General features: G+C 49.4%; 1 protein-coding gene across 6 annotated transcripts in view; it reads right to left on the reverse strand.

The window, feature by feature from the left end:
- The window catches only part of ERI3 (ERI1 exoribonuclease family member 3), a 93,959-nt gene that overhangs the window by 37,694 nt on the left and 31,480 nt on the right, over window positions 1-24,785 (reverse strand). For all 6 annotated transcript variants that reach the window (XR_001556889.3, XR_014932804.1, XR_014932805.1 and 3 more), the window contains exon 6: window positions 13,825-13,897. Coding sequence is in view for 3 of the 6 variants with exons in the window: in XM_015870228.3 (XP_015725714.1) it covers window positions 13,825-13,897 (73 nt within the window). In the remaining 3 variants the exon portion in view is untranslated. The remainder of the gene's footprint in view (window positions 1-13,824; window positions 13,898-24,785) is intronic.

The raw sequence follows: 24,785 nt of genomic DNA on the forward strand, positions 1-24,785 counted from the left end.
CTGTGGCTGCTCACTTGAGCTTATCTTCACTTGCCGGGGCCTGGAACTCTGCTACCATACTGTCCTTGCTGTGTTTTCCATTACGTTACGGTGTTACACCTCTCTACTCTCTGGGTCTGTCTCCAGCTTTGAAGGCTTCGTAGGGTGTCATATGAACCCAAGTGAGGGATGGGCTCAAGTGGGTGAAGATGACTGGGGTGAAGGATCTTCTTGGCTGGAGATGATGGGCCCCGCTCATCCCTCCATGTGCTGCCCTGCTTCTTTGTGCCTTGCAGCCTGGGAGCTTTCTGTGCCGCTCCCCGCAAAGCCCTGGTAGGATGCAAGAACGCAGGGCTGCGCTTCAGAGCCGTGCTCTGAAGAAGGATCCTACCTACACACCAATGAGGCTGTCCAAGAACTTGACAGGACTCTGTTTGAAAAAGATGTTGAAAGAAATGATCTCTTTAAGTGCAATGGGAGATATTTGTCTCTGATTTACCCTTGGCTTTTTGCTCTGGTTCAGGTAGGAGCGGTGTGGGATGGCTGGCAGATCTGAGAGCATGGCACGCCCCAGCGGGCAAAGCGAGCAGTGCGGAGGAAGGCGCGAGTCAGTTTGGAGTGCTCCCCATTTATCAAACTCACGCAGCCCGCCAGCAGAGCGAGTCTTTCTATCATTACAGCTCTCAAAATCCGATTCATACCACTAATCCTGCCTTCATTCTCCCAGATTAATAACATCTCTTTCAACCTTCACAGTGTGATAAATAGACAAAGAGAGAACAAAAGGAGAAACAGAAGTGAGAGAAAGAGCCAGAGCAACTCCACATAATAAAGAGAACCAAGAAAGGGGAAAGGGAGAGAGAGGGGAGAAAAAAAAAGAAAAGGAAAAAGAAAGGGGAAAGAAAGAAGCTGGCACACTTGACTCTGCCATTTACTTTAGCAGATTCTCCCCAAGAGCTCCCTGCAATCTTTAAAGAATGTAAAACATTGCTCAAAGAAAAGGCTCGTTAGCAACTCTGACCAGCCCAGGTTTGCTGGAGATCTTTTTGCTTCCAGCCTGAGCTCAGGCCAGCACTGAGTTGCTGGTTCCTTTTCTGTTCTTCCCCAGACTCAAGCACCAGTATGTGTCTACAACCACCTTGCAAGGGCTTCATGGAAGGTGTTGGGGGTGCTCAGCAAGCCCAAGGGATGCTGGCACTGTCATGGCACCCTCACATTCACAGAATCATTGAGGTTGGAAAAGATCACTAAGATCTTTTAGTCCGACAGTCAACTGGTCCTCACCATGCCCAGTGGCCATGTCACTCAGTGCCATATTTCCACAGTTCTTAAACACCTGCAGAGATGGTGACCCATCACCTCCTGGACTATCCCAGGAATGAAGCCCATGACCTGCGCTTAGGATGGGGATGAAGAGAAAGCCACAACAGCAGCCCAGAAAATGGAGCACTTAGTGCCATTCATCTACCCAGAGGGTGTCTGTGGAGCTGGAAGCAAAGGGGATGATAGCAAGGGTGCAGCCCTACCGCACATAGAACACCACTGCATGGGTGCAAGGAATGGGGTGGTCTCAGCAGGTGCCCTCCTAGCACTGTCCTGCTCTGCTTTGATGGGAAACAGCTGGACCCTAGGGCAAGCTCAGCTTGCAGCCCCATACCACAGAAAGCCAACTTGTTGCCCCTCCAAGAAGCACAACCCACTCCCACTGGTGCCAGCTGTGCTCCCCTCAGTACCAACTGCACCCCAAGGCACCGCACTGAGCACAGAGGAACAATTCCCAGCCAGGATGCTGCTCTATTGTGGCTCTGCATTCACAGCCCCTGTGCAGAGGCTGGGTTGGGTTGTTGTTTTTTTTTCCCCCTTTTCTTTTAAACTGCTCCATATTACTCCAGCTTTGAAGTACAGAGAAAAGCAACACTCAGTGTGGCTTTTTTTTTAAAGCTACCTTTATCAGAGCAAATCTTTTCCCTCTCCGCTGTGTCGCTGGAGATAGATATCAAGCAAAAAGAAAGTCTCCTCTTCTAACAATGGATTTCCCTTCCCTTCTGAACTTCAAATAGAAAACTCTTATCTACAGCCACAGTTGACCAGAAGAAGAAAAGAAAAGAAAACAGACATATGAACTGAACCCAGGCTCTCTTTCTATTTACTCAAAAAGGCTGTGCTGGGTTCTTCACGGGGAGATGCTCTGAACATGTTTATAGCACATATTTACTCACTTCACTAGCCATCCCACCTCCATGAAAATGCACCTGCTTTTTCCCCAGAATGACTCTCTTCTGAAATCCTTTCTTTGCTTGGCGAGCTGTGTACACCAAGGCCATCCAGCACAACAAAGCCTATGCTTAAAGCTGGGGTCCATGAGAGCTCTTCAAACTCAGATAGGAGTAGCAGCAGCAATGCCCCTGGCTCGTATAAACCATCCCATCCATACAGTGAGAGTTCTTTAAAATGACAGGATGGATGGCAGGTCAGAGCTTGCTGTCTCTGCTCACGCAGGAGACCAGCTGAACTCCCATCTAACACACGGCCAGGAAGCCACCGCAGCCTTAAGCCCTGCCCTCCTCCCTGGGGCAGTTCTGATTCTGCAAAAGCTGGGCTTTGTGGGGTACAGGGGGGGATCCATCACAAAGCACCTTCCCCCCAGGCTGCCTGCTGATAGATGCTCAGTGGGATTGGCAGAGCACTGCGGAAGTGCTTTATAATTCCCGCTCCTCTCCTCCCTCCTCAGCATCTCCTGGGAGAGACACGATGATGGACGGTGACATAAGTGACTGTTCCCAATCAAGGTAATGTAAGTAATGACAGCTGACGTGATTCCTGGAACGCGCGGGTGCCGTGTGCCTTGCCAGAGCTGGAGGAGGGAGGAGGCTGGGGCAGAGCCTTGGCCAGATGGGGGGAGAGGAGCCCCAGAGTGGCTGCACAGCCTTTGCACCCCTGCCCTTCCCCGCAGACCATAGAATACCCAGAAATGTCAGTGTTAAGTCAATAGCTGGAGCCTGTCCTCTGACCCCAAGGCAGCAGGGCTGCAGCAGCCCCAGTGCACATGCAGTGCAGAGGGTGTGCAGAGGCTCACAGAAGGACAGCTTTGTGTGAGCTCAGAGCTGCATCCCTCTCCCAGAGCCTCCAAATTAGTAGGGAAATTTAACATGCAGAGAAGCGACCGATTAATAACCCAGCATTGACTTAAGAAGACCTTGAATAATACATAGCGCTTGTACACGGAAGGGGAAAAAGTCAAGTCCTTTTGCTTGTCAAGAGTATCCGCCTCCCAAGCACCCGCACTCCACAAGCAAACCTTGCTGCCAGCAGCTCCAAGCTCCTCTTCACAAATGCCTTTTGCTGAGATTAATGGTCTAACTTTGTGCCAAGTTAGGCTGGCAGTTGGACGGTTCCAAGTACGGTGTTGTTTTAAAGGTAATTAGCACTGCTTGTTAATAGAGTCTCTAAAGCTGCCAAGAAGAGGCTGAGCACTTGCAGCCCACAATGTGGTGCATGCTGCTGGATGGGCACCTGGAACCCACAGAAAAGAGTCTTACCACAAGGCCACCCCAACCCCAACTGCACCACAACCATCCCAGCGGCTTGGCCACAGCAAGTAGAAGCTGGCCCCAAGCAGAGATAAGACTGACAGCAGCCCAGCTGCAGGCACCAGGCTCCACCACACTATGACAGCAGATGAGGCTATGAATGATTCCCATCTGCAGCCTGATTTCAGCAGCTGAATGGCAGCCCAGTCACCCTTCTGTGTAGCCAGGCTGCAAGACGCTGCATGGATCTAATGCCTGCAAAGCCATCTCAGAATGGAAAGACCCAAGGCAGCACAGGGACTAAAGCCTATCACCAGGAGAGATGAGACCTTGTTTCTGTTCCAGTCTCACAGCCGCCTTCTAACCCATCTATGCTGTCACTACACAAAACATGTTGTGTAAGATAAAAGGTCAGCAACCACATACAAAAGCATTTACAGCCAGTGTGAAAGACAAGGGAGAAGGTGCCAGAAGGAATCAGGATTTGCCTTTTTCAGATGTAAATGAGGGGCAGCTAGAAGCTGAGTTCCAAAGATGCATTTTAGCACTGAAAACTCTTTCTGCCAAGGGGACATGTGATGAACAGGCTCAATTCTTACAGTTTGATTTCCAGAGCAATAAGCACAGAAACTGAGCCCAAAGAAAAGCTCCGTATTAGCAATCAAATCCAATCATTCAAATAATAAGGAAGAGACACCCAGGCTGGTGCAGACCTGTTTCCAGAGAGAAGTTTGGCTCCCCGGTCCTTTCACACCCCGCAGTGGCTCAGTGGAAGAATTCTTAAGAAGTTGCAAGTTTGGTCATAATGTGTAAAAAGCCCCTGAAATGCGACATCATTTACTCTTCTGTGGTATTGCTCAGCAGAGCTAATAAATCTTGCATGAGCAGAGCTGATTCTAATTTTCTAATACGAAAAGGCATTTGGATTGAGAGAGAGGGGAAGATAAAAGTGATTGAATCTCCAATAGCCCAGAGTCAGTGACAGGAAACATCCTGATGCGGACCCTGAGGAAGAATGGCTCCCTCCCACCCCAACATGCCATTCTCCCTGCTTTCTGCTCGCGACTCTCCTATTGACAGGACGTGGTTTTAAACACAGTTACACAAGTTATCATTTCTGCCTTCTGATCAATCTGAATTTTCAGGACGATTACCCTCTTAATCAATGATTGCTATCAGCATCTCCAGTTCCTCGGCGGGGCCGCGGGCAGACGGCGCACAGGCAGTGACGTTGGAGGAGGCTGGGAGCTGTGAAGGCCACTTCAAGGAACATCTGATGGGAAAAATATGCAGAGGGAATTCAAAGGGATGTCGTGCAGGCAGGAACGACCAGGGAGCTGCTGAAGGTATTGCTAAATTGGAACACGCATCTATTAAAACTATAATATGAGTAGTGAGGCACTGGAATGGGTTGCCCAGAGAGATGGTGGAGGTTCCATCATTCAAGGTCAGGCTGGATGGGGCTCTGAGCACCTGAACAGCACGTGTCCCTGTCCATAGCAGGGGAACTGGGCTAGACAGCCTTTAGGAGCCCTTTCTAACTCAAACAACTCTACGAAAACAACAGATTTGCCATCCACCCAACCAGATACCTACGAGACATCTGTTGTCAGCATACCTGCTCCTAATGAAGCTAAGAAGCTCCATTTCCAGAGACTGAAACTATTAAAAGCAAAGGAGGAGAAGTAGGTTTCAGCCATCTCTAAAGATGTGTGGCTTTATACATCTTATTTCCAGAGAGCATCACCAGAATGAACCTATCGCTTCCACAGAGTGAGCCCTCACCCATGGAAGGAAAACGACCAGTGGTTGCTTTTGGAGGACATGGGCACATCCTCAGTACATCCTTCTGCCCCAAAAGTCACTTGGCCACATACCTGCATGCCTTGCTATGGGCACCTGGATCAAGGGCAAGGAGGGAGCTCTGGGAGAGGAGGAAACAGCTGAGCTCCTGCAGGGGACAGCAGCACGGTGACAGCATGGTGGCCTCGTGATTGAGCCCAGCAGCTCAGGCTGGCACTGAGCAGAGGCAACGGGAGAGGCTGGCAGCCAGCTGCCTTCACAGGCTGCTGCTGGCTGGAGGAGCTCTCCGAGAACACAGTATTTCACCAGCTATTTTACATGGAGAATTGCCGATCAAAGATATCCCCACTGTGTACTCCAAAGCAATAAAAATAAAAAAAACCCACAAGAAGAATTCTTTAGGCGGGTAATGGGCATTTTATTCCTTTTTATGACACTAAACATAGGCAGCTGGCATAATTACACCACAATAAAGGCATAATGTGCACCTAGCAGAACAAACTCATACTTTTGATAATTAGGCAGAGCAAACACAGTCTGGGGCTCAGTCACACGGATTCACTGTCTCCTGATGCTGTCAGGGCCCCATCCCTGTAGTGTGCCAGCCCCACGCCCATGGGAGGATTTAGGGACCCTACGGGAGAGCTGAGCCAGCAGAACATTACCTGAGGGCAATCTGCGAGGAAGGGAGGGCCATGGAGCTCTGTTACCTGCAGCAGAGTTGCAGGATGGGTGCATGGGGCTGCACACAGCTCCTGCTGAAGGAGTCAGGGAGTGAGAGCACCAACTCTATGGCTTGATCCTAAAGAGTGACCCCAAGGAAGGGCTGAAGCAGAGCCAGCTCTGCAGGGCCGTACCGTGCTCAGTGTGATGGCAAAGGGAGACGCATAGCACAGAGATGCTAAGCCCCTTTTGGGCTTTGCACCAGGAATGGGCTTTCCAAGGTTCTGTGCTCCCATGAGTGCCAACGTGCAGGGCAGCACACAGCAGGCAGCGAGCACACTCCTCAGGCAGCTGCATGCAGCTCTGAGCGAGGAGCCCAGCCAAGGTGGAGATCCTAAATGATCTCTGAAATATTAATAGCATCAATCAGAGCCAAGCTGACAGAGGTTACCACACTGGGAAAGCACCGAGCAGGCTTTCTTGAAGCTGGCATGAGGCCATGCACTAAATATCCACAGTTTGTTTAAAAATATAAAATCAATGTCCCTCGCCTCTGCCTTCCAACGTCATGTGAGAAGTCTTCAGTGGCCCAGAAAGAAGCCCAATGAATGCCATAACTTGTCTGTGGGGCTGCACAGCCCCAGATGCACCACCACCTCCAGCTCCTACTGAAATAGCCCCATCTATAAAACCATAGAATCATTACAGTTGGAAAGGACTGGTAAGATCATCTAAGCCCACCATCCCATCTCTTCCTTGGAACTCTATTTCCCCATCTTGTCTCATTTCTAAGTATGAAGGAGAAAAACGCTTGCTATTATACTCCTTCATGAGTTCACAGACCACGTCAGACTATGACGCCATGACAGCTCTTGCTCAGGAGCTCCCATGCCCCGTGGAGCCAGCAGAATATTCACATCTCTCACCCAAGGGTGTCCTGGTCTGTGGGAGGCAGTGCCCAGGCTGTTGGGAAAAGGCTGCAGAACAACCCCTCGTGGGGCTCCCACTGCAGGCAAGCAGATAATTTAATCCCAATTTGCTTAGTAGCCTTGGGGTTCCAAGAGATTTAATTAATTAATTTGATGAGTGTAAAGCACTTATTAATATACAGATTCCACTACAGCATCTCCCATCTCCCAGTTCAGCATATCTCACTGCTTTCACGCTGAGCCCAGGAGAGGCAGGGAGGCACATCTCCCTGCAAACATGGCATGAGCTCCTGCAGCCACAATGGCTGGGCAGGACAGTAAGCACTAAACCAGATAATGTTCTAATCCCCAAAGCTTGCAAATCTCATTAACCTCTCATCCCTGTTCTGGAGAACTCCAGAGGGCCACTTCCATGCTCCTCCATGGAGCTTCTGCCCTTTAAATGCACAGAGGTGAAGGCACAGCTCCTTGTCCAGGCACCAGGTGCCCCTGCTGCACTCCAGCTGTGGGATTGGGACACAGGAAAGCAGGAAAGGCCAACTTCTGTGCAGTGTGCCTTTGCTTTCCAGCTCTTTCTGACCTGCAATGCAGCAGGATGACTGTAAGACACGCACTGACTGTAATCCCTTCTCCTCTTGCTCCAGGACTGACTACAGGGGTCAGGCTGCCTTCTGCAGTACAAGGGCGCACAGTCTTTTCGACCACAGCGTGCATGCAAACCAAACGGTTTCAGCTCTGCAGCAGCACATACAAAGCCAGATGGGAGCTGCAGACAGATGTTCGCATCCCACAGTGGGGAGAGGTGCAGCCCTGCAATATGGCACACAGCACAAGGGCTGCACAGGGGCCTCAGCAGCTGCCTCTCCTCCCACCCACAGGCTCCAGCAGTGTGCAGGCAGAACTACAAACACTGACCTGCCTTCAGCTGCTCGCACAATGATGCTCCTGCTTACAGTTCCAGCTGATGCTTTGCTGAGTTCTGAAAAGAACATGACCAAGAGCTGTCCATTGCCACCGCCCAGAGCAAACTTTTCCCTTTCTCCCTAAGGACTTCCAAAGGACAAAGAAAGCAAGATTCTTATTCCATTTTGTGGGAGTTGAACGTATTTTTGCCCTTTTGTATTGTCACACATTTTATGGCCTGCTCTTCTCTACCCTCCTGGGATGGGCACTCACGCTACCACATGTCGTCCAAAACCAGCGAAGCCTCCAGGCTGTATCTAGAGCCCACCTCAGCCGTAGCAAGAGCAGCTCCTGAGACTGCAAGGAGAGGAAATGAGATGCGAGGCTGGGATCATTACTTTGAAACTATAAGCTCGTGCCACTGAGCCAAAGCCTGTTATCCTGACATGGGTCTGTGCCACCCCGGCAGCACTGATTCTCCGGCTCTGGTTCCCCTGGGAGCCCAACTGCAGCCACAGGACCAAAGGGCCGGGTCTTCAGACTCTCCCACATGCCCTTTCCCATTCAGACAAATATCCTCGCTCCCTCCCTTTGATTTAAGAGTTCCTCTCCTGGCCCTGACAGTAAGGTATTTCTGTCCCACAGATTATAACTCACTCTGGGCTATTATTCAACTCCCAAGCCCTGGCCCTGCTGCATTTAGTCCAAACATAATATCCTTCATGCATATATTATCTGTCTCCCTATTATCTGGAATCATTTCGGAATTAAATTTCAGTCCTGCAATATTGGCTTGAAGAGCGGCTCGCTTTATGGGCTAGTCAAAGGTTAGAATACCAATCAAAATAACACTGCCGATGCAGAGAGACATTTTAATATTCCAAAACCCGGTAATTGTAAAAGGACATAATATTTTTTCCCTGATTACCCCAAAGGCAACACATGTTAACAAGGCGAGGGAGAGAGTGAAAGAAATTTCAGAGTTCAGACAGCCGCACGACAGATTTAAAGGAGAAGTCGTGCACGGCGCTGGCTCCAGCCCCGGCAGCAGGAAGCTCCCTGCCCACCTCAACCTCCATCGTCCCTCCAGAGGCAGCCCAGACCCTCTGGATCCACCAAGGGCACCCTCACCTGATGCAGGAGCTACGCTGAGATGGATGCAGCCAGCACTGACCAAGCAGGAGAAAGCAGCCAACTTCTGCTCAGACACTGAGCCTGCCCCAGGTTAATCCTTCTGAGCTTGAGAACCCGCCTCAGCCCGTGGTAAGTTGTTCCAATGGTTAATTATTGCTTCTCTAAAATCTGCACCTGAACTATCTCGCTTGGCTTCCGGGCATTGGAGCTGCTTATGTTGCTGTTCTGCTAGACTGAAGGAGCCTCTCACCACCTTCAGGCTCTCCATGTATCGCTCAGGGACTGCAGCCAAGTCACCCATACACCCTTCTCTCTGGTATCCTAAGCAGCTTCCAGGGCCTTTAACATACAGAGAGTGTTCTCACGGATGCTGCAGTTCTCATCAAGTCTTCCCACTGCCATAATCCCTACTGATGGGTTCTTCCCTATCATGTCTATGAGTATCTCAACGTGTTTCATGCTGTCCCAAACAAGGACGTGATCCAGCCCCGCTGCTCCTACTCAACGTGCCCTATTTTAAGCCCAATGGCATCAGCCTCCAGGATGCAGTACCTACACACCTTATCAAAAATGATTTTTATGTTTTCTTCCAAGGTATTGATAAAAGTGCTAAATACAAGAGGCCTGAGAAATAGATCCCTTTGGGGCCCCACTAGGAAGACAAGAACTCCACGATGATTACCCATTTACAATTAAATGCTAGGAGCTGTCAGTTCGCTCGTTCTTAATCAATGTAATGTGTGCCATGTTGATTTTGTATCACTCTTGTTTCTTCATCAAAATGTCATAAGGTACCAAGTCAAATGCCTTCCAGAAGTATATTACATTGACATGGTTACCTTTATCAACCAAACATGCAGTCTCATAAAAAAAATATCAAGTTAGTTTGAAAAAGATCTAGTTTCCATAAATCCACATTGATTGGCATTATATTACCCTCTTTTCATTCTTTATTAATCATCTATGATATCTGGCTTTTCATTACTTTGCCCAGAATTAATGTCAAGCTGATAGGGCTATAATTACTTCATCGGTCATCCCATTTGCCCTTCTAAATTACTGGTACAACATTAGCTTTCTTCGAGTCCTCTAGAACTTCTCCCATGTTCAAAGACTTATAAAAAGCAACAAGAACAGTCAAGAGCTTCTCAGCCAACTCTCGGAAAGCTCTTGTAAACCAGCTATGCAAAATGTCAACCTAAAGCAACCACTATCATAACAGCATCTTGCTCACTGATACAACATCCTCTGCCTTTCAGTAAATACAGAGCAATGCGTTTTGCTGTTAGAAGCAATCCTTCTATTCCATTCCCAAAGCCATTGCACACACTTATCTCCCAGTTTCTACAGACATGACATCCTTTACTTCCCTAACCACTGGAGCCATGTTTCTGCTTTTGCTTCCCTTCACAACATCTGACATCCTTCTGAAAGACCTACTTACCAGGATCAGGGGCCCCAGAGCCAGGGATAGGTACCTAAGAGAGCACAGCTCCCATGAAGGCAGGCAGGACAGGGTCTCAAGTACCAGCTGCCTGACTACATATGCTTAATGCTTCAGCTTTGAAACGCCACCTGAGAAGTCCTTCTCTGTCATTTCTGACCTTAACTAGGCATTTCATATTCCCTATAGCCAGCAACTCGATCAACAGGCAACTGATAGCCATCACCTAAGCCCTCAAGAGGTTAGACTTTAGGAAGTAACTTTCAGACGTGTCAAAAAACAGGACATTTCTTAACTGCATCCACTTCAATATTCTCCATCCAAAACGGTCATGGCACTAACACCAAGTGCCTGAGAACTCCTTCCATCCCAAAGGCACAAGGAATTGTGAATTCAGAGAAGAGACAAAGACTTGCTAACGGCTTTTTGTTTGTTTAGGATGTGTTTACTTCTAGTTGCCAAACATTAACAAAAACATCCTATTACATCCTTCCTCTGTTGTATTTCACAAAGCCAGTAGATGACAAAATATTTGTCCGTGTGTATTAGCAGTTTGCTTCCAAGCTACAGATACCCACCAGAAAAGAAATAGAAGATGAAGCCACCAGTCCCAGCTTGAAGGTGATGGCTGGGAATCAGAGCAGGCTGACCTGACGCACATCTGCATGTCGCACTGATAGAAGCAGCTGCCCTGGCCCAACGAGCCACACCAGCTCCCAAAAGAGCCAGGGCAGCACAGACAGGAGCTGATCCCTGGTGCAATAAGCATTTAAGCATTCACAAACTCATCCCTGCTACCTGAGGGTGCCGGTGGGGTAGCAGCCAGGTGACAGCAGCACAAGGGACACGTGCAGGCAGGATGGTGGCTTTCACAGAGATGGTTTAAGGGGACAGCTAAAATGCTGCGGCATTCACAGAACGGCTCTGCTTCCTGCAGCCCTCTTTCTGTGCTCAGCTCATCGAAGGGAAGAACATGATCAACCCTCTGCCCCGAGTCAGCTCTACCCTGACAGCTCACTAGAGATACAAGATCGCTCAGTGACATTAAAAATGTCAGCAAACACCGATCAGGCTTGGCAGCAGGGATGTGCTACCAGGCTGGGGGAGGCACAGGGCAAGGTAAAACTTCTGCAAACTCGGTCAAGTGCATGAGCAGCTTTTCTCCCTTTGTCTTTCACAGGAGGGTTTAGCTCAGATCCAAGACACCATGGCAGCAGGCAGGATGGAGCTCAGCAACACCTGCAAGGCCAGACCAGCCTCAAAAGGTTTCCTGGTGCAATACAAACGTGCCCTGTGTGCATGAGCAGAAGGAACATGGAATACATTTCGTTGTTGCATCACTATACACAGGAACAAACTGCGTCTGCCTCATGCACGCACCTGCCCAGCACATGTCCCTGGACTCGGATTTGCATCTCCCAAACTCAGCATGGTCCTCTCATTATCAGCGCTCACAAGCAGAGACCCAAGTAAAAGCCAACAGGATGCAGGTGGGACTGTTCTGCAGGAAGCTGCTCTCAGTCACGCATGCCATTTACACTCAGATGAACTGTTTTCTCAACATCTGAAAGACCCAAGTCTCCACATTATCCATGACCTAGAAATTAGCAGTTTCACACCACCCCCAACATCTTCACTTCACGGATCAGGTCAGAGGCACACTCAACCTAGGAGGTGTTTCTAAGTCAGGATCTTGCCAGAGGGAGGAGAAAAGGGGCCGCCTGAGCTTGAAGGGAGGAGCAGGGGGGCGAGTCACCCATCCATCCTTATTTGTCTCATGCTGGGAGCTCAGTCACAAGAAACTGAGACTGCTGCATTCTGCTGCTTGCACAGAATTATTTATTCAGGCTGGAAACACTCTGGTAAAAACAAACACACCTGCACAGGGACAAGCAGACACAAGCCACATCCCGTGTGTTCCATTCTACACACTCAGTCTGCAACCCCTGCAGCCTGCTGGGCAGGGGAGTGCTCCCATGCTTCCCTACGCCCTTCAGCTCTGTGCTTGGTGCTTCACCAACAGTCTCCAGCTCACTATCAGAGTTTGTGCTGAAGCTCAGTGCATGAACACTCATCTTGAAGAACAGCTGTTTGCCCAGATATCTGTGTTACGACACATCCCAGCTCCCGCTATGCTAAATCCTAAAGCCTTGAGCTATGGAAAAGAGCCCTAAGTCACCCATCCATAGAGGCAGAGGAGGAGCACAGCTGGATCAACCTACCGCTGAGCAAACGTCATGGGACACAAGATTATTTTTTTTTTTTACTATTATTATTCTGAAGCCGTCAACCTGCTGGTTATATGGCTGCTATCCATTCACCGGAAGTTTAGTGAACTTCAAATGGCGATCATTAATGGTCACTGAACTGCAGAATGCCCCAACGTGCTTTCAGATTTCATTTACCAAGGACCAGCAATCAGCCAAAAGATTTGCTCTGACAGCAGGGAAATACAAGACCCCTTGACAAGTTCAGCCGGGAATGTGCTGCCAGCATCCCTTGTTCAGTTCATGTTCTACCCCATTTGATGGAACAGATCATGCAAATTGTCCTTCTGCGGCCGCTCAGCCTGTCACTCATGCTTCCATTTGAAACAATAAATAAATAAAAAGAACAAAAGAAAAGCCCGTAACTACAACAAGCTGTTTACAGGCAAATTCCACTTATCGAGACCCCTAATTATAAGGAAAAGGCACAGAAACCCAAATAAAACATGAAATTGGGGGAAGGGAATCCTACTCAGTCCGAGGTATAACCAGAAGGACCACCCTAGATACGCTTTGCACAGATCTCAGCCTCCCCAGCCCTGCTACAGCTGGGTATCATGTTTGTTTTTCTTTCCACTCCCATTTGCTACTCAGGGCATCACCATGTTTTCCATGTTGGTGCATGGCAGGCTGCTCCTTGCCAGTCAAGGACAATGTACCACACAGCAAAGTGTAAAGGATTTTGCTTTGCAACTCAATCACAGGTCTCTTAGGTGGACATGCTGCTTAGACAGCACAGCGTGAAGGGAAATCCTCACTTTTATACCAGCACGTTTCCCTACTTATCAACCAGAATTTTATCAGAAGGAAACCATGCTCCTTGCAGCCTTACATGGCTGCAAACAAAACAGATTGAGCAATACTGGGATCAACAAAACGTTTGCTGGTGAGAGGCCTTGTGGTGTCCCACTATTACATGGAGACGCTGCACTGTGCTGCCACAATGGGATTCTCCCCAGCTGCAGAACATATCCCATCAAGTACAGTAAGACTCTATTAGAGGAGATACAATAGGGAGCCAGAGGACTCGCTGAGACCAGCTTCTGAGAAAATAACTCATTTCAATGCAAAACAGCAGTAGTTATTAGACACCTCCTTAAGAGGAAAGAAGAAGGGAAAAAAAAGGGGGGGGGAGACAGAGAGGGAGGCCATGGCAGCTTGCACAAAAGTACCTTTTTCAGATTAATCCACTGTTTGAAGTAATCAGCAACCGGCAGCCCTAAGTACTGGCATTGTCCTGGTAACCTGTAAGAGAGAAGAGAGAGCAGGTTTGATTCAATTACTGTCCTGACAACACAAACTCTGTTTTATTAAGCACGTTTCGCACTGAGATGGAAGAGCCCCTCCAGCCTGCAGCAGCAGGATGCATCAGAAAGGACAGCAGCAAACAAACCTCACAAGGTGCACAGCTTGGCTGAAGCCTGACACACACTCAGACACAGCCAGGCTGAAGACAACGAAGTACTGCACACTGTTCCACTGCAGGTTTGAGCAGCAGTGGCCTGAGCTGCAAGCATGAATGTTTAACCTCTGCCAACTGTGCTCAACATATGGGAGCAGAGGGACACCGAGAGCCCTGGATTTGAAAAGTGGCTCCTCCCTGTACAGTGCCAGCCATGCAGAGAACCCTGCTCTGTCCATGGATGGGGAAGGCTGAGAAGCAAAACCGGGGCTCCAGCTGCGCTAGAAATGAGTTATGGGAGTCCTCCCCAGCCGGTTTGATCCAATCAGGAGTAATTGATGGATCTTGTTCATTCACGTACTGCTGAGCATGCCTGGGGCACTGGTCACAGGATCTTTAACTGAAGCAAAGGAACATCCCAAATAAATATGTCAACTAAATAAATGACTAAATTAGACTCATTTGTGCATGTTAAAAGCCACAACCCCAAGAATTGGCTTTTGCAAACAGAGGGGGTGGGGAAATCTCACAATTTCCTTGGACATGCGGGGACTGTAGGGGAGGAGGGAAGAGCCGCAAGTGCCAGCATCAGCTGCTCCAGCATCCCAGCACACATCTGTCCGGAGCAAAGCCAGGAGAACCCAGACTGGGCTTGAGATTCAGGGCTAAAATTCAGGAACAAATTCTGAGCTGAGTGCATCTGAATGGTAGCTGAGAGTTCAGCCTAGCTCCAAGCCCTCTGATTTCCAGGGGAGCATCCCTTCAGATCTAGAGCAGCTGCACTATGAAGGAACCAAGGTGGGATACAGACAGCATATCTATGTGTAACATGAGATTCTGTGTATCACAGTAACCAAAGGGATGGTTTGCTCTCTGTGCTAACTAAATTCCTAAAGGGAAGAAAAGGACAAAAGCTGACAGATATAACCAAAGGAATCTCTCAGGAATATATGGCCAATGGAGCCACCATGCCTAGTCCCAGCACTGAGCTGCCTTTGTGAGCCTGCTTAGGATAAGGAAGGGACAGACTGTGCCAAAACCAAACACTTGGTCCTGTAAGGACATACATAGCCTCATTTAGGAGTGGTAATTTATGGCATACAAAAACATACAAATAAGGAGGTCCACAGGAACCTCTTCTGTCAAAAGAATGAACTTTCAGCAGCAGAACTGAGGTGATCTGCAAGGTAAGCAACGCAACCTGACAGCACGCTCTCATCTCTTGGCACAGCTCATCTGATGCCAGTACCGTTGCTCTGAAGTGAACCACTTGGAGCCACAACTGCATGGCCATCACATAAAAGCCAGCCTGCTCTATGCATCTGGCAGCCATTACAAGTGTCCATGACATCCCGGAGCTGGACAGACCACCAAGCCCAACCAGCATCCTAAGAAAGCTGCTTTCTATGGGGAGCCAAATGAAAAAACAACACAAGAAAAGGAACCATCTCAAATAAACAATGGGTCTAACAAAGAAATGGGATTGGCTCAATCTCTGGGACTGCACACTTTAGCTAGAGAGGACCACAAGAGCAGTTAGCAAGAAGTGTGTTACTAAATGGTCTATCCTCTCAGCCCAAGAAATCTTCATTAATACAGCCTTCAACCTGGCTCCAGATAGAGGAATAATTCTCATCTCACCTAACATTTGGACAGGGCCCAGGACAAGTCAGTACAACACCGTTCTTGTTAGCCACATGAAGAGACAGCTAACCACCCAGTGCACTGAATGACATCAAAGCATTTCCATCCCCACGGGACCAAAAGGGACAGGAAACAGGACAGCTTGGTTCTTCTCTCACCCTGAGACTGATGGCAGTAAGCCCAGGGCGCTGGACAGGGGGGCTTTAATTGGAGAAAATAAATGTTCCAAATAAATATGTCAACTAAATAAATGACCCATTTTTGCAAACAAGTAACAACCCCAGAAACTGGCTGTGGAGCTGTGTGACCTAAGGACATTCCCCCTCCCCCTCTGTGCTTCTGCTCCCCTCATTTCACATTAGCACCAGAAAGACTTCACCAAGTTTTTAAAGCACTGGCAGCTCTATACTCACACCATAACTTGGGCAGGTTGTCAGTCTCTACTTCCTGAGCTGGAATCTTCAGTTCAGGTGGCCCCAGGCTATCAGAGAGACTGCCCCTGAGCACCTTGTCCTTACCAAAGGACAGCCCTGTGTTCTGTTATAGTCTGGGGCAGCAGAGCTCTCAGCGTAGACATGGGGATTTGGGGGTTCTCATTGCACAGAAGGCAGGGTCCAAGAAAGCACTCCTAGCTCCAACGTTGTCACCTGCAGTGGATCCATTCTCCCCAACCTAGGGACCTGGCAGCAGTTTCTCCATCATCTTCTCCAGGTTGAAATGGGCATGGAGGCAAACCTGGTCTCCTGGGGAATAATACTGCCAAGGCCCTTAAGAAAGCATCTCCATTTATTAGGATCACTGTTGACTTGAGCAGCTCATTTGGACCAAGCTGCACCAAGCTCTGAGCTACCTGATCTTCTGTAGGTGACCCTGCTCAATTGTGGAAGAGCTGGACTAAATGGCCATAAAGGTCCCTTCCAACTCAAATTATTCTATCACTTGGCAAATGGGCCTTATGCTCAGTATGGCTCCTCATTTGGCAAAATTCAACCTCAATGAGTAGAACAGCTGTGCTCAAGCAAATAGCTCAATATACAGAATCATAGAGTCATCAAAGCTGGAGAAGACCTTCAAGACCATCAGATGCAAACATCAACCCAACCTGCCAAGGCCCATCACTAAACCATGTTCCTTATAGTGTCACATCCACATATCTCTGAAATACCTCCAAGGATGGACTCCTCTGCTTCCCTGAGCAGCAGGTGAACAATAAGGGTCCCACCACGCTTCCAGCTTCTGAATGAAGACTCGCTGCCTCCTCTCCACACAATCCCACCAGCCAAAGATTGTGCTTCAGGCACTTGCCAGAGAGAAGCCTAAAACTGGCTGTGGGATCCTCCAGCCCCCAATGCAGCTCTGCTTAAGCCTGCACTTCCATTTTCAGAGAGCTCCTTTACCCCAGGCTCTGTTTTCTGGGCCCAGTTCTCTTCATGCTGTGGGGTAAATGGGGGTCTGGAGAAGAACGGGATGTAAATGGGAAATGAGGTCACCTGACTGCATTCCTCCCACTGAAGCCAGTGAGAAGCGCACAGCTCAGCGGTGATAAACGGCCTTGCTTTAGTTATCACTTCCCTTAAGTTAAGGAGAGCAGCCAAGTGATGGATGGGCTGGAATTCGGTTATCGGGGAAGGCTGTCAGCCAGAGTTGCCTATCTCCACACACATTTAGTGGGGCATCATTATGCGATGGCATGGAGTTAAAATATGACCAAGGGTATTGAAAGTAAGAGAGAATGGGATTAAAAAAAAAAAAAAAAAAAAAGAAGGCAAATTGAGCAACAATAAAGGAGCGTGAGGCAAGAACGTTATCATACTAGTGACACCTTTTATCTCGGTCTGGTTAGCTAGAGCAGGGCACAAATTGGTCCTTCCTCCACTATTGTATCCTCTTGTACAAACAGAGGCAGATAAAATGTGTCACCGGTGCGATAGCATATCAATTTAACCCTAATTATCTAGGGGGTCAAACTAAGAAATAGGGGTTTCTCATTTCAACAGGTTCCTCCGCCTCCGCTCAGAGCCGCCACATTAATATGGAAGGGGAGGGCCGGCCATAATTGATTTCCGTCACTCAGGTGGTCCTCACATATAAAAAATTAATGCTTGATTCTCCCAACTCATCAGAGCTGGTTAACGTCCATCTGCTTCTGGGTTCAAGATGTCAGGAGACAAAGAAATTGGGCCACTTTCTACACACTGGGTGTATTGATATTGAGCCAGTTTAAAGAATGAGTCTCTCTTTGGGAAAGATAAAGGGACATTAAATCTTGATATTTATAGACCTGGTTGCAGCTTTCAAAAAAATAATATATATACATATGTACTGAATACCTTGAGTTGGAAGAGATGCAGAACATTTTAATTGTGGCCCAGCCAACCCCGCTGCACTGAGCTGCCAAAGAGAGGGTGAGCACACTGCTGCCCTGGAAATCCTCTGCTGAAGGAGCATGGGGAGCCTTGGTGGAAATACTGGAATGTGGCAGCACAGAGCAGAAGCAAAGCCAACCAAGGGAGCAGGACAGCTGCCAAGAGCAAGGCCTGGTCAAGGGGCTGGAGTAGCCCCTGCCAGGTGACTGCCTTCCCTGTGCCTCCATCACTGCACTTCAGTCCACAAGCAGCAGCTATGCCAAGACAATACATTTGGAGAGGGTCTGAAGAGCCCCAGGCTTTCACAGAAACCCTGAGACAGGAGCCTTCTCCCCCCCTCCCCATCTCACTCTGCCTTTCTTCCACCCTCTCAGTTCTCTCAGCCACCCCCAAACTTGTCACAGTGCAACAAGCCTACGAGCCGCACATCAGCTTTAAATATCAGCGTGCGTGAAGCGGGGACATGAGAGCAGGGAAGTGGGAACAGACAGAGCCAGCCTCCATCGCCTGTCAGGGAGCACTAATGAATTTCAACACCAGCAGCCATTGCTTCAGATGGGCTGGCGAGAGGAGACGGAGTTGCAGCGAGGAGCCTTTGCAGGAGCAGCCTGCCTGGTTTCAAAGCCCCTCTGTTAATAAATGTCAGAGCTGAGCTGGCTGCAGCCCTCATACTGGGATGAGTGGTTTGGGGGTAGGGGGGGGACAGGCAGCTGACAGCATGCAGGTACTTGGGCTGGCACAGCTCCTCCTGCTGCACTCCCAAGTGGGAGCCAGAAAAAAGTCCCAGAACCCAAAGGACACATCTTCACTGTGGGGAACCAGAAACAACCTCCAAAGGAGCCACAACTGCAACCCCACCATCACCCAGTGCCACTTGCTGGGGTGGGGCTATGAAGAACTGTTCCAGGGATGGGCAGAGGGTTGCAGAGGCACCCAGGCACTCTGCCTGCACTAATGGCAGCAGCAAAGGGTGACAGAGCAGCCTGCCCCTCTGCTAGCACAAATGCATTCCTGAGGCGGCGGCAGCATCCAGCACAGGGCACCACATGGCAACCGCACCGATGCACAACATGAAGGTCAATGCAAGTCTTCTTTACAAATGTCAACCTGTCATCTCTGGATATTAATGAGTGCTGACCAGCAGCTAAAATGCATCCATGCTCCATTAGTAATAAGAGAGCCACAATGCAGGAGAAGAGCACACACCGAGGCGTGCGGAGGCTCCGCAGGGCCTGGGGAGGTGTGCTGATGCACAAAGATAACAGAAGCCACTCTGAGTGCCCAGTGAGGGAAGCAGACTGCACACAAACCCCTTCACTGGAGAGCGTGTTAGCTTTTTCCATCAATCTTTAATTGGATTAGGGTAATGAGGCCAAAAAAACCCATGCTAAGCAGCGAGGCTAATACCTGGCACTCTCAGAGCTTCCTGCCTTTTTCTGGCTAACACTGCTTTCCCTCTGTCTCACACACATTTCCACCTAGGAAACACCAAAGGCTCACCATCGCTTGCTTGCCCTGCAAAGTACGGCGTGCCTTCCACTGCCATCAACCTTAATGAAACATGAAGGCATTTAGCACCATGTGAAATCTGGCCCTTTTATGGGTTTCTGTCTGTGCGTCAGCTCAATGCTGGCAGAGATGCTATCTCAACATTAAAAGCAAGGCTGTAACACAGTAGGTATTCAGCCTCCAACAGAAGATGTTCATCAACAATTGCACACACATGATGCTACAATAAATCTATGTGCTACTGCTTAACAGCTTCTCTTAAAAAGATTCATAGCTCTATTTACTGGGCCTGATTCTCCTGCTATACATGTGGGAGTAAATCTGGAGTAACTCTACCGCTGTTAGTAGGCAGCCAGTGGGAATAAGAAGCCATGAGAGTAAGCTACGAATTTTGATGTGAAATAACCACCTAATTACCATGCAGGAAAGAAGGACTTGCTGGTTTTACAGTTCAGCTGAGGTTAGGGGTGCAATGGGCAGAACCTCCAAGTTCTCTAGATCAGCAAAGCAGTATTCAGGGTCAGGGCAAAAACTACCTTCCAGCAGGGAGGAGGGCTGGGGGTATTTGCCTTTGACAGCAGAAGAGCACAAAGTTGCTCCCAAGGAAAAAGTGGAAAGTCTCCAAGGCCGAGGGTCACCTCCTCAGCCCTGAGAATCTGACACTATATAAAAAACTTTAAAACAGATTTTTACATGCAGGCTTGCTGAGCCAGTTTGGCTGCTTAGAACATCACAGAGTACCTTATCAAGAGCAGTGTACAGTCTTAGCATACCACACACCTCTGGCACAGGCATGTTCTTGCTGGAAGTCACCAGCCATGACCACAGGCTGCAGGTGGGGAGCTTCCCATCTTCACTATACAGGAAATAAAGCACCAGGACAGACAGGTGGGGAAACACACTCACAAAAGACCCCTAAGTGAGCTGTCTGAGGCTGAAGTCAGCCCTTCCTTGAGCAGCAGGCTGGAATAGAGATCTCTATTTAAATGATTCTGTGACTCATGCTGCAGTGGAGCTCAATTAGTAACACAGAGCGTGTCCTTCTTCTGTCTATACAGCCTCTTAGGAAGAGTTTCATACAGAGCCTTGTCTCATAATCGCCCGGTCCTCTGCACGCGAGCTGGCTGAAGAAGCAGCACTCAGACTCCTGCTGCAGAACATCATGTCTACTCCTTGATTAAAGCAGGGAACATGATGCAATGAGTGCATCCACAATGCATTGTCTCCAAGCTCCCTCAAAACCAAAACAGGCACAAAAACTGAACTAGAATTGAAGGCGCTTCTCCCCTGACTGCAGTTTCCCACCAAGTAGCTCCCCAGAAAACTGGAGCATGCGAGACCCAGAGCAAGGTGCTGCTCAAGGACAGAGCATGCATTCTGTTCCAGCTCCCTTTCCAACAGGCAAGAGGAAGCCTTGTCTCTCCCATCCCTTGCCTGTCCTCACCATTTAGCTCATACACTCTTCAGGACCAGGGCTTCTCTGCTATGAGTCATAAACTGTTTAGTGCCTAATGGTAAAGCCTATAGACGCTTAACATAATACAATCATGTCACTTAAAGGCCATTAGTCTCCAGTCTGAACAGCATTTTTTCAGTCACGAAGGAGAGCTGCTGGCTCAGGAAGGCAGGATAAGGACGTGGGTGGCCACATGGGTCACTGGATCCACAGACATCCAAATGACTTCTGTGATTACCTCCTCTTCCTCTCCCCACTAAGAGAAAGGAGGCAGGTTACCCCCATCCCCTCTGCTGATATATAACCAAGCATTACATGCACGACAGCTCAGTGTGCTTTCAGCATAGGCTGGGAGTACAGGTTGCCCAGCACCCTGAGAAACTGGCTGAGCACAGATTTCTGTGCTGTTACGGATCAGCTCTCCACAAGGGGAAACAAGTTTAGCTTTTTCTTGCAGGGAGAGAGCTTGCTCCCCACTTCCTAGCACGAGCTGCCATTAGTATTTGCTTCAGTAGAGAGAAGGAACAGTGAATCCTCCAGAGCAAAGGACAAGTGCAGCAATTAGGATGCAGGGGCTGCGAGAGCTGTTTAACAGCCCGACCCAGAGGTCAGTGCCGCCAACTCCCAGCCCCTGCATAAATATTGTATGAATCAGGGAGAGGGGCTGTTACGAGCCAGTATCAGCCCTCCCCCCTCCATCGCCGCTCTGCATCTCACTAGATGTGCCAGCAACATTATTTACAGATGTGACAGTCGGGGAAATCACTTGAGTAACCAGTGGAATGGGGAAGAGGGCTGCATGGTGGAGAAGGAGCCTGTGGCTGCAGTCTCACTCCCATTCTCCTGCTCCTCACCTGGGTCAGAGGCTGCCCAGAAAAGCTGCAAATGCCCCATCCCTGGAAGTGTTCAATGCCAGTTTGGATGGGGCCCTGGGCAGCCTGAGCTGGCAGGGGGCAGGCAACCCGTGGCAGGGAGGTTCTAACTATGTGATCTTTGAGACCTCTTCCAACCCAAGCCATTCTATGATTCTGTGATACTTACGGGCCCCTTCCAACTTGGGATATTCTATGATTCTTACTTCAGGGCAGCCACAGCTGCTGATGTGTATGTAGGGGCATCTTGGCAGACTCTCCTAGATGCTCTGCTCGGCACCAACCACCTTCTTCAGCTGTGACCTGTGGACTGAAGACCACATTCACCAGCCCTGCTGACTGGCACCATTCCTACAGCATCCTGGGCACTCCTCTCCTTCCTATGTGCGTTCCTTTGCTGGAGATGGCCATCACCTGCACGCCTGCTGTGATGCTCTGCACAAGTGCAAACCTGCTTTCGGGATCACTGCATTACTGAGATCAGCAGCTGCTGAGGACAAGGACAGGTGCAATCCTCCAAATGTACACCAGTAGCACAGGAATTCCTAAGGGCATGCAACTAACACACATCTCTGTCCACGGCAGTCACAAGGGCTGCAAGATGGGGAGCAAAGCATGGATATGCTTCTGCTGCTCTGTGGTTGGCTGCTGAAAGCAGGGCAGGCAGAAGCCCAGCCTCACGATTCTCAGCATTCCTGAGCTCACTGTGCAATTAATGGGCTTAATTATTGATGGCAAAGGCAGGGAAGGGAGGAAAGAAACAGCCAATGAGAAGGGAACGATGTGGGGGTGGCGGGCGCCAAAGGTCTCCAAAGCTCCCCTCAGCCTAGAGCAGATACAGAGCCCCTCGCTGCTCCACAGCTCCCACGGCCCGGCTCTAATGCTCCCTGACATGCCTCTGAAGGCAGCGAGCTGTTTGCAGTCACCACCGTGATTTGTTAGTAATTATTTTCACGGTGTCACATTGCTGTCACTCTCTTAACAAAGAGACAGGCAGCCCGAGGCTGCCTGTGAGAAAAAAACAGCAGAGAAAAGGAAGTGTCAGGCACCCAGGGATCTTCTTTGCTTCCTGGGTTTCATAACCAGAGTCCCTACCAGCTTCTGAAGGGACTTCAGAGGAAAAGTGGCAAGTGAGAATCATTCCCCATCCAGGTTACAGAAAGAGGAATTAATTACTGAGCCTCCTCCTAATTTCACCTTATCTAGATAACCGGTGCAGGACCCCGGCGCTTAGATCCACTTAAGCCACCAATTTCCTGCAGCAAATGCAGAAAACTCCAGCAAATGACAACTTCCAACATTCTTCTTGCAAGCTCTTGAATTCATTCACATGGTCTTGCCATTGAGTCACCCTGCTGGCAAATCTTACCTCCGCCAACCTCCTTTGCATACGTTAACCCCTCCACACCAGCCTCATTCATTCTGTCACACTGCTGTGCTCCATGTGTCAGGAACATGCCACTTGGCATTTCCCAGTGCCAGGGAGCTTGGCAGCTTCCTCACACCTGAAGCACACCACCTGATGGCTTGCCAGCTCTGTTTTCTCGCAGACACCGCAGAGACTTGACAAGAACCTCCCCTTAACCTACTCTCCACCCATCCATCTCCCACCTGCCATGCGACCGCAGCCATCCATCCTTCGGCTAACGTGTCACTCAGAGGTAATCACTCCTTTCCTGTAACTGCAGAGCCTGCTTGGGCCCCCGAGGAATGGAAGCTATTTCGGCACCCGAAGTGTCACACAATATAAAGACAGAGAGATGAAAGGATGAAAGGCTCAGACACCTGGCCAGCCAGCCCTTAAAGCACCCTGTGTCTCTATGCGGAAAGCAGTGGGCTTCATTCAGCACAATCCCAAGCCTGGATTGCATGAGACATGCATTCTTCCCTGACAGCACACCAAGGTCATTCCCTGTGGTCAGCAGAACCTGAGCTATGGAAACATTTAGCCTCACTTTCTAAGCAAAACCCTCCCGCAATTAACTGTGCAGAAGAGCACTGACTCAGAGGGCAGCCCCTTTTCAGGGGTCCTTTTAATAATGAGAAATGGCACATGCATGCTGTGAAGAATTAGGATCACCATTGGGAAGCTAAATGGCCCATAAAATGTAACTGTTCTCCTCAGCTTGGGGAGCACAGTGAGCTGGAGGAGAAGGGCTGCAGCCTTCTACCTTGCCTGGTTGCTAAACATGTGGATCTGTGCTAAGGATGGAGCTGAGTCCAGCCCAGGTGGACACTGGCACTGAGAGCAGCCCAACGTGGTGGAAGAATTGAGCAGGGACAGTAGAGATTACCAAAGGCACCTACAGAAGATGAAGGGTGACATGGAATGCAGGTGGCTGGGCAGATGGAAGGAGGAAGTCCTCAAAGGAGGCAAAGAAAGCTGGACGGTCCCAGGCAGGACAGCAAGTTGGGCAGCATGAATCTGCCACACAGCCCCATTGGCACGTCACACTGCATCCTCACTCCTCTTCCCCTAAGGCTTCCACCTTGTTCTTCTGTGTGCCACCTCCATTTGCCTCACATCAGCACCTGGTCCACAGCTGAGCATAAGACATGCTCTTCAAGGTGCCAAGCACCTAGGAAAAGGCAGCTCCAACATGGAATGGACTTAGCTCATAAAGTTACCTGCAGCTGTAGTGTCCCGCACTCACCCAGACTGACTTCTCAGGCTACGGAGAGTGGCCGGACAATGCACATGAGAATACGCTGGAGGGAAAATACCAAGGATGACCTCAAGATGGCCCAGTAGGTCTGTGCCAGTCAGGAGCTCCAGGAGGAAAGGGACTGAACCCATCCAGGAAAATGGCTCCCAACAGGAAACAAGCATGCAAACAATTAAAATGCTTTCAAGAAGGCCACCGAATTATGCCAAGCCTGACTT

The sequence above is a fragment of the Coturnix japonica genome, chromosome 11 (genome assembly GCF_054131305.1).
Source record: "Coturnix japonica strain WE chromosome 11, WE-NBRP24, whole genome shotgun sequence".
Lineage (NCBI taxonomy): Eukaryota > Metazoa > Chordata > Aves > Galliformes > Phasianidae > Coturnix > Coturnix japonica.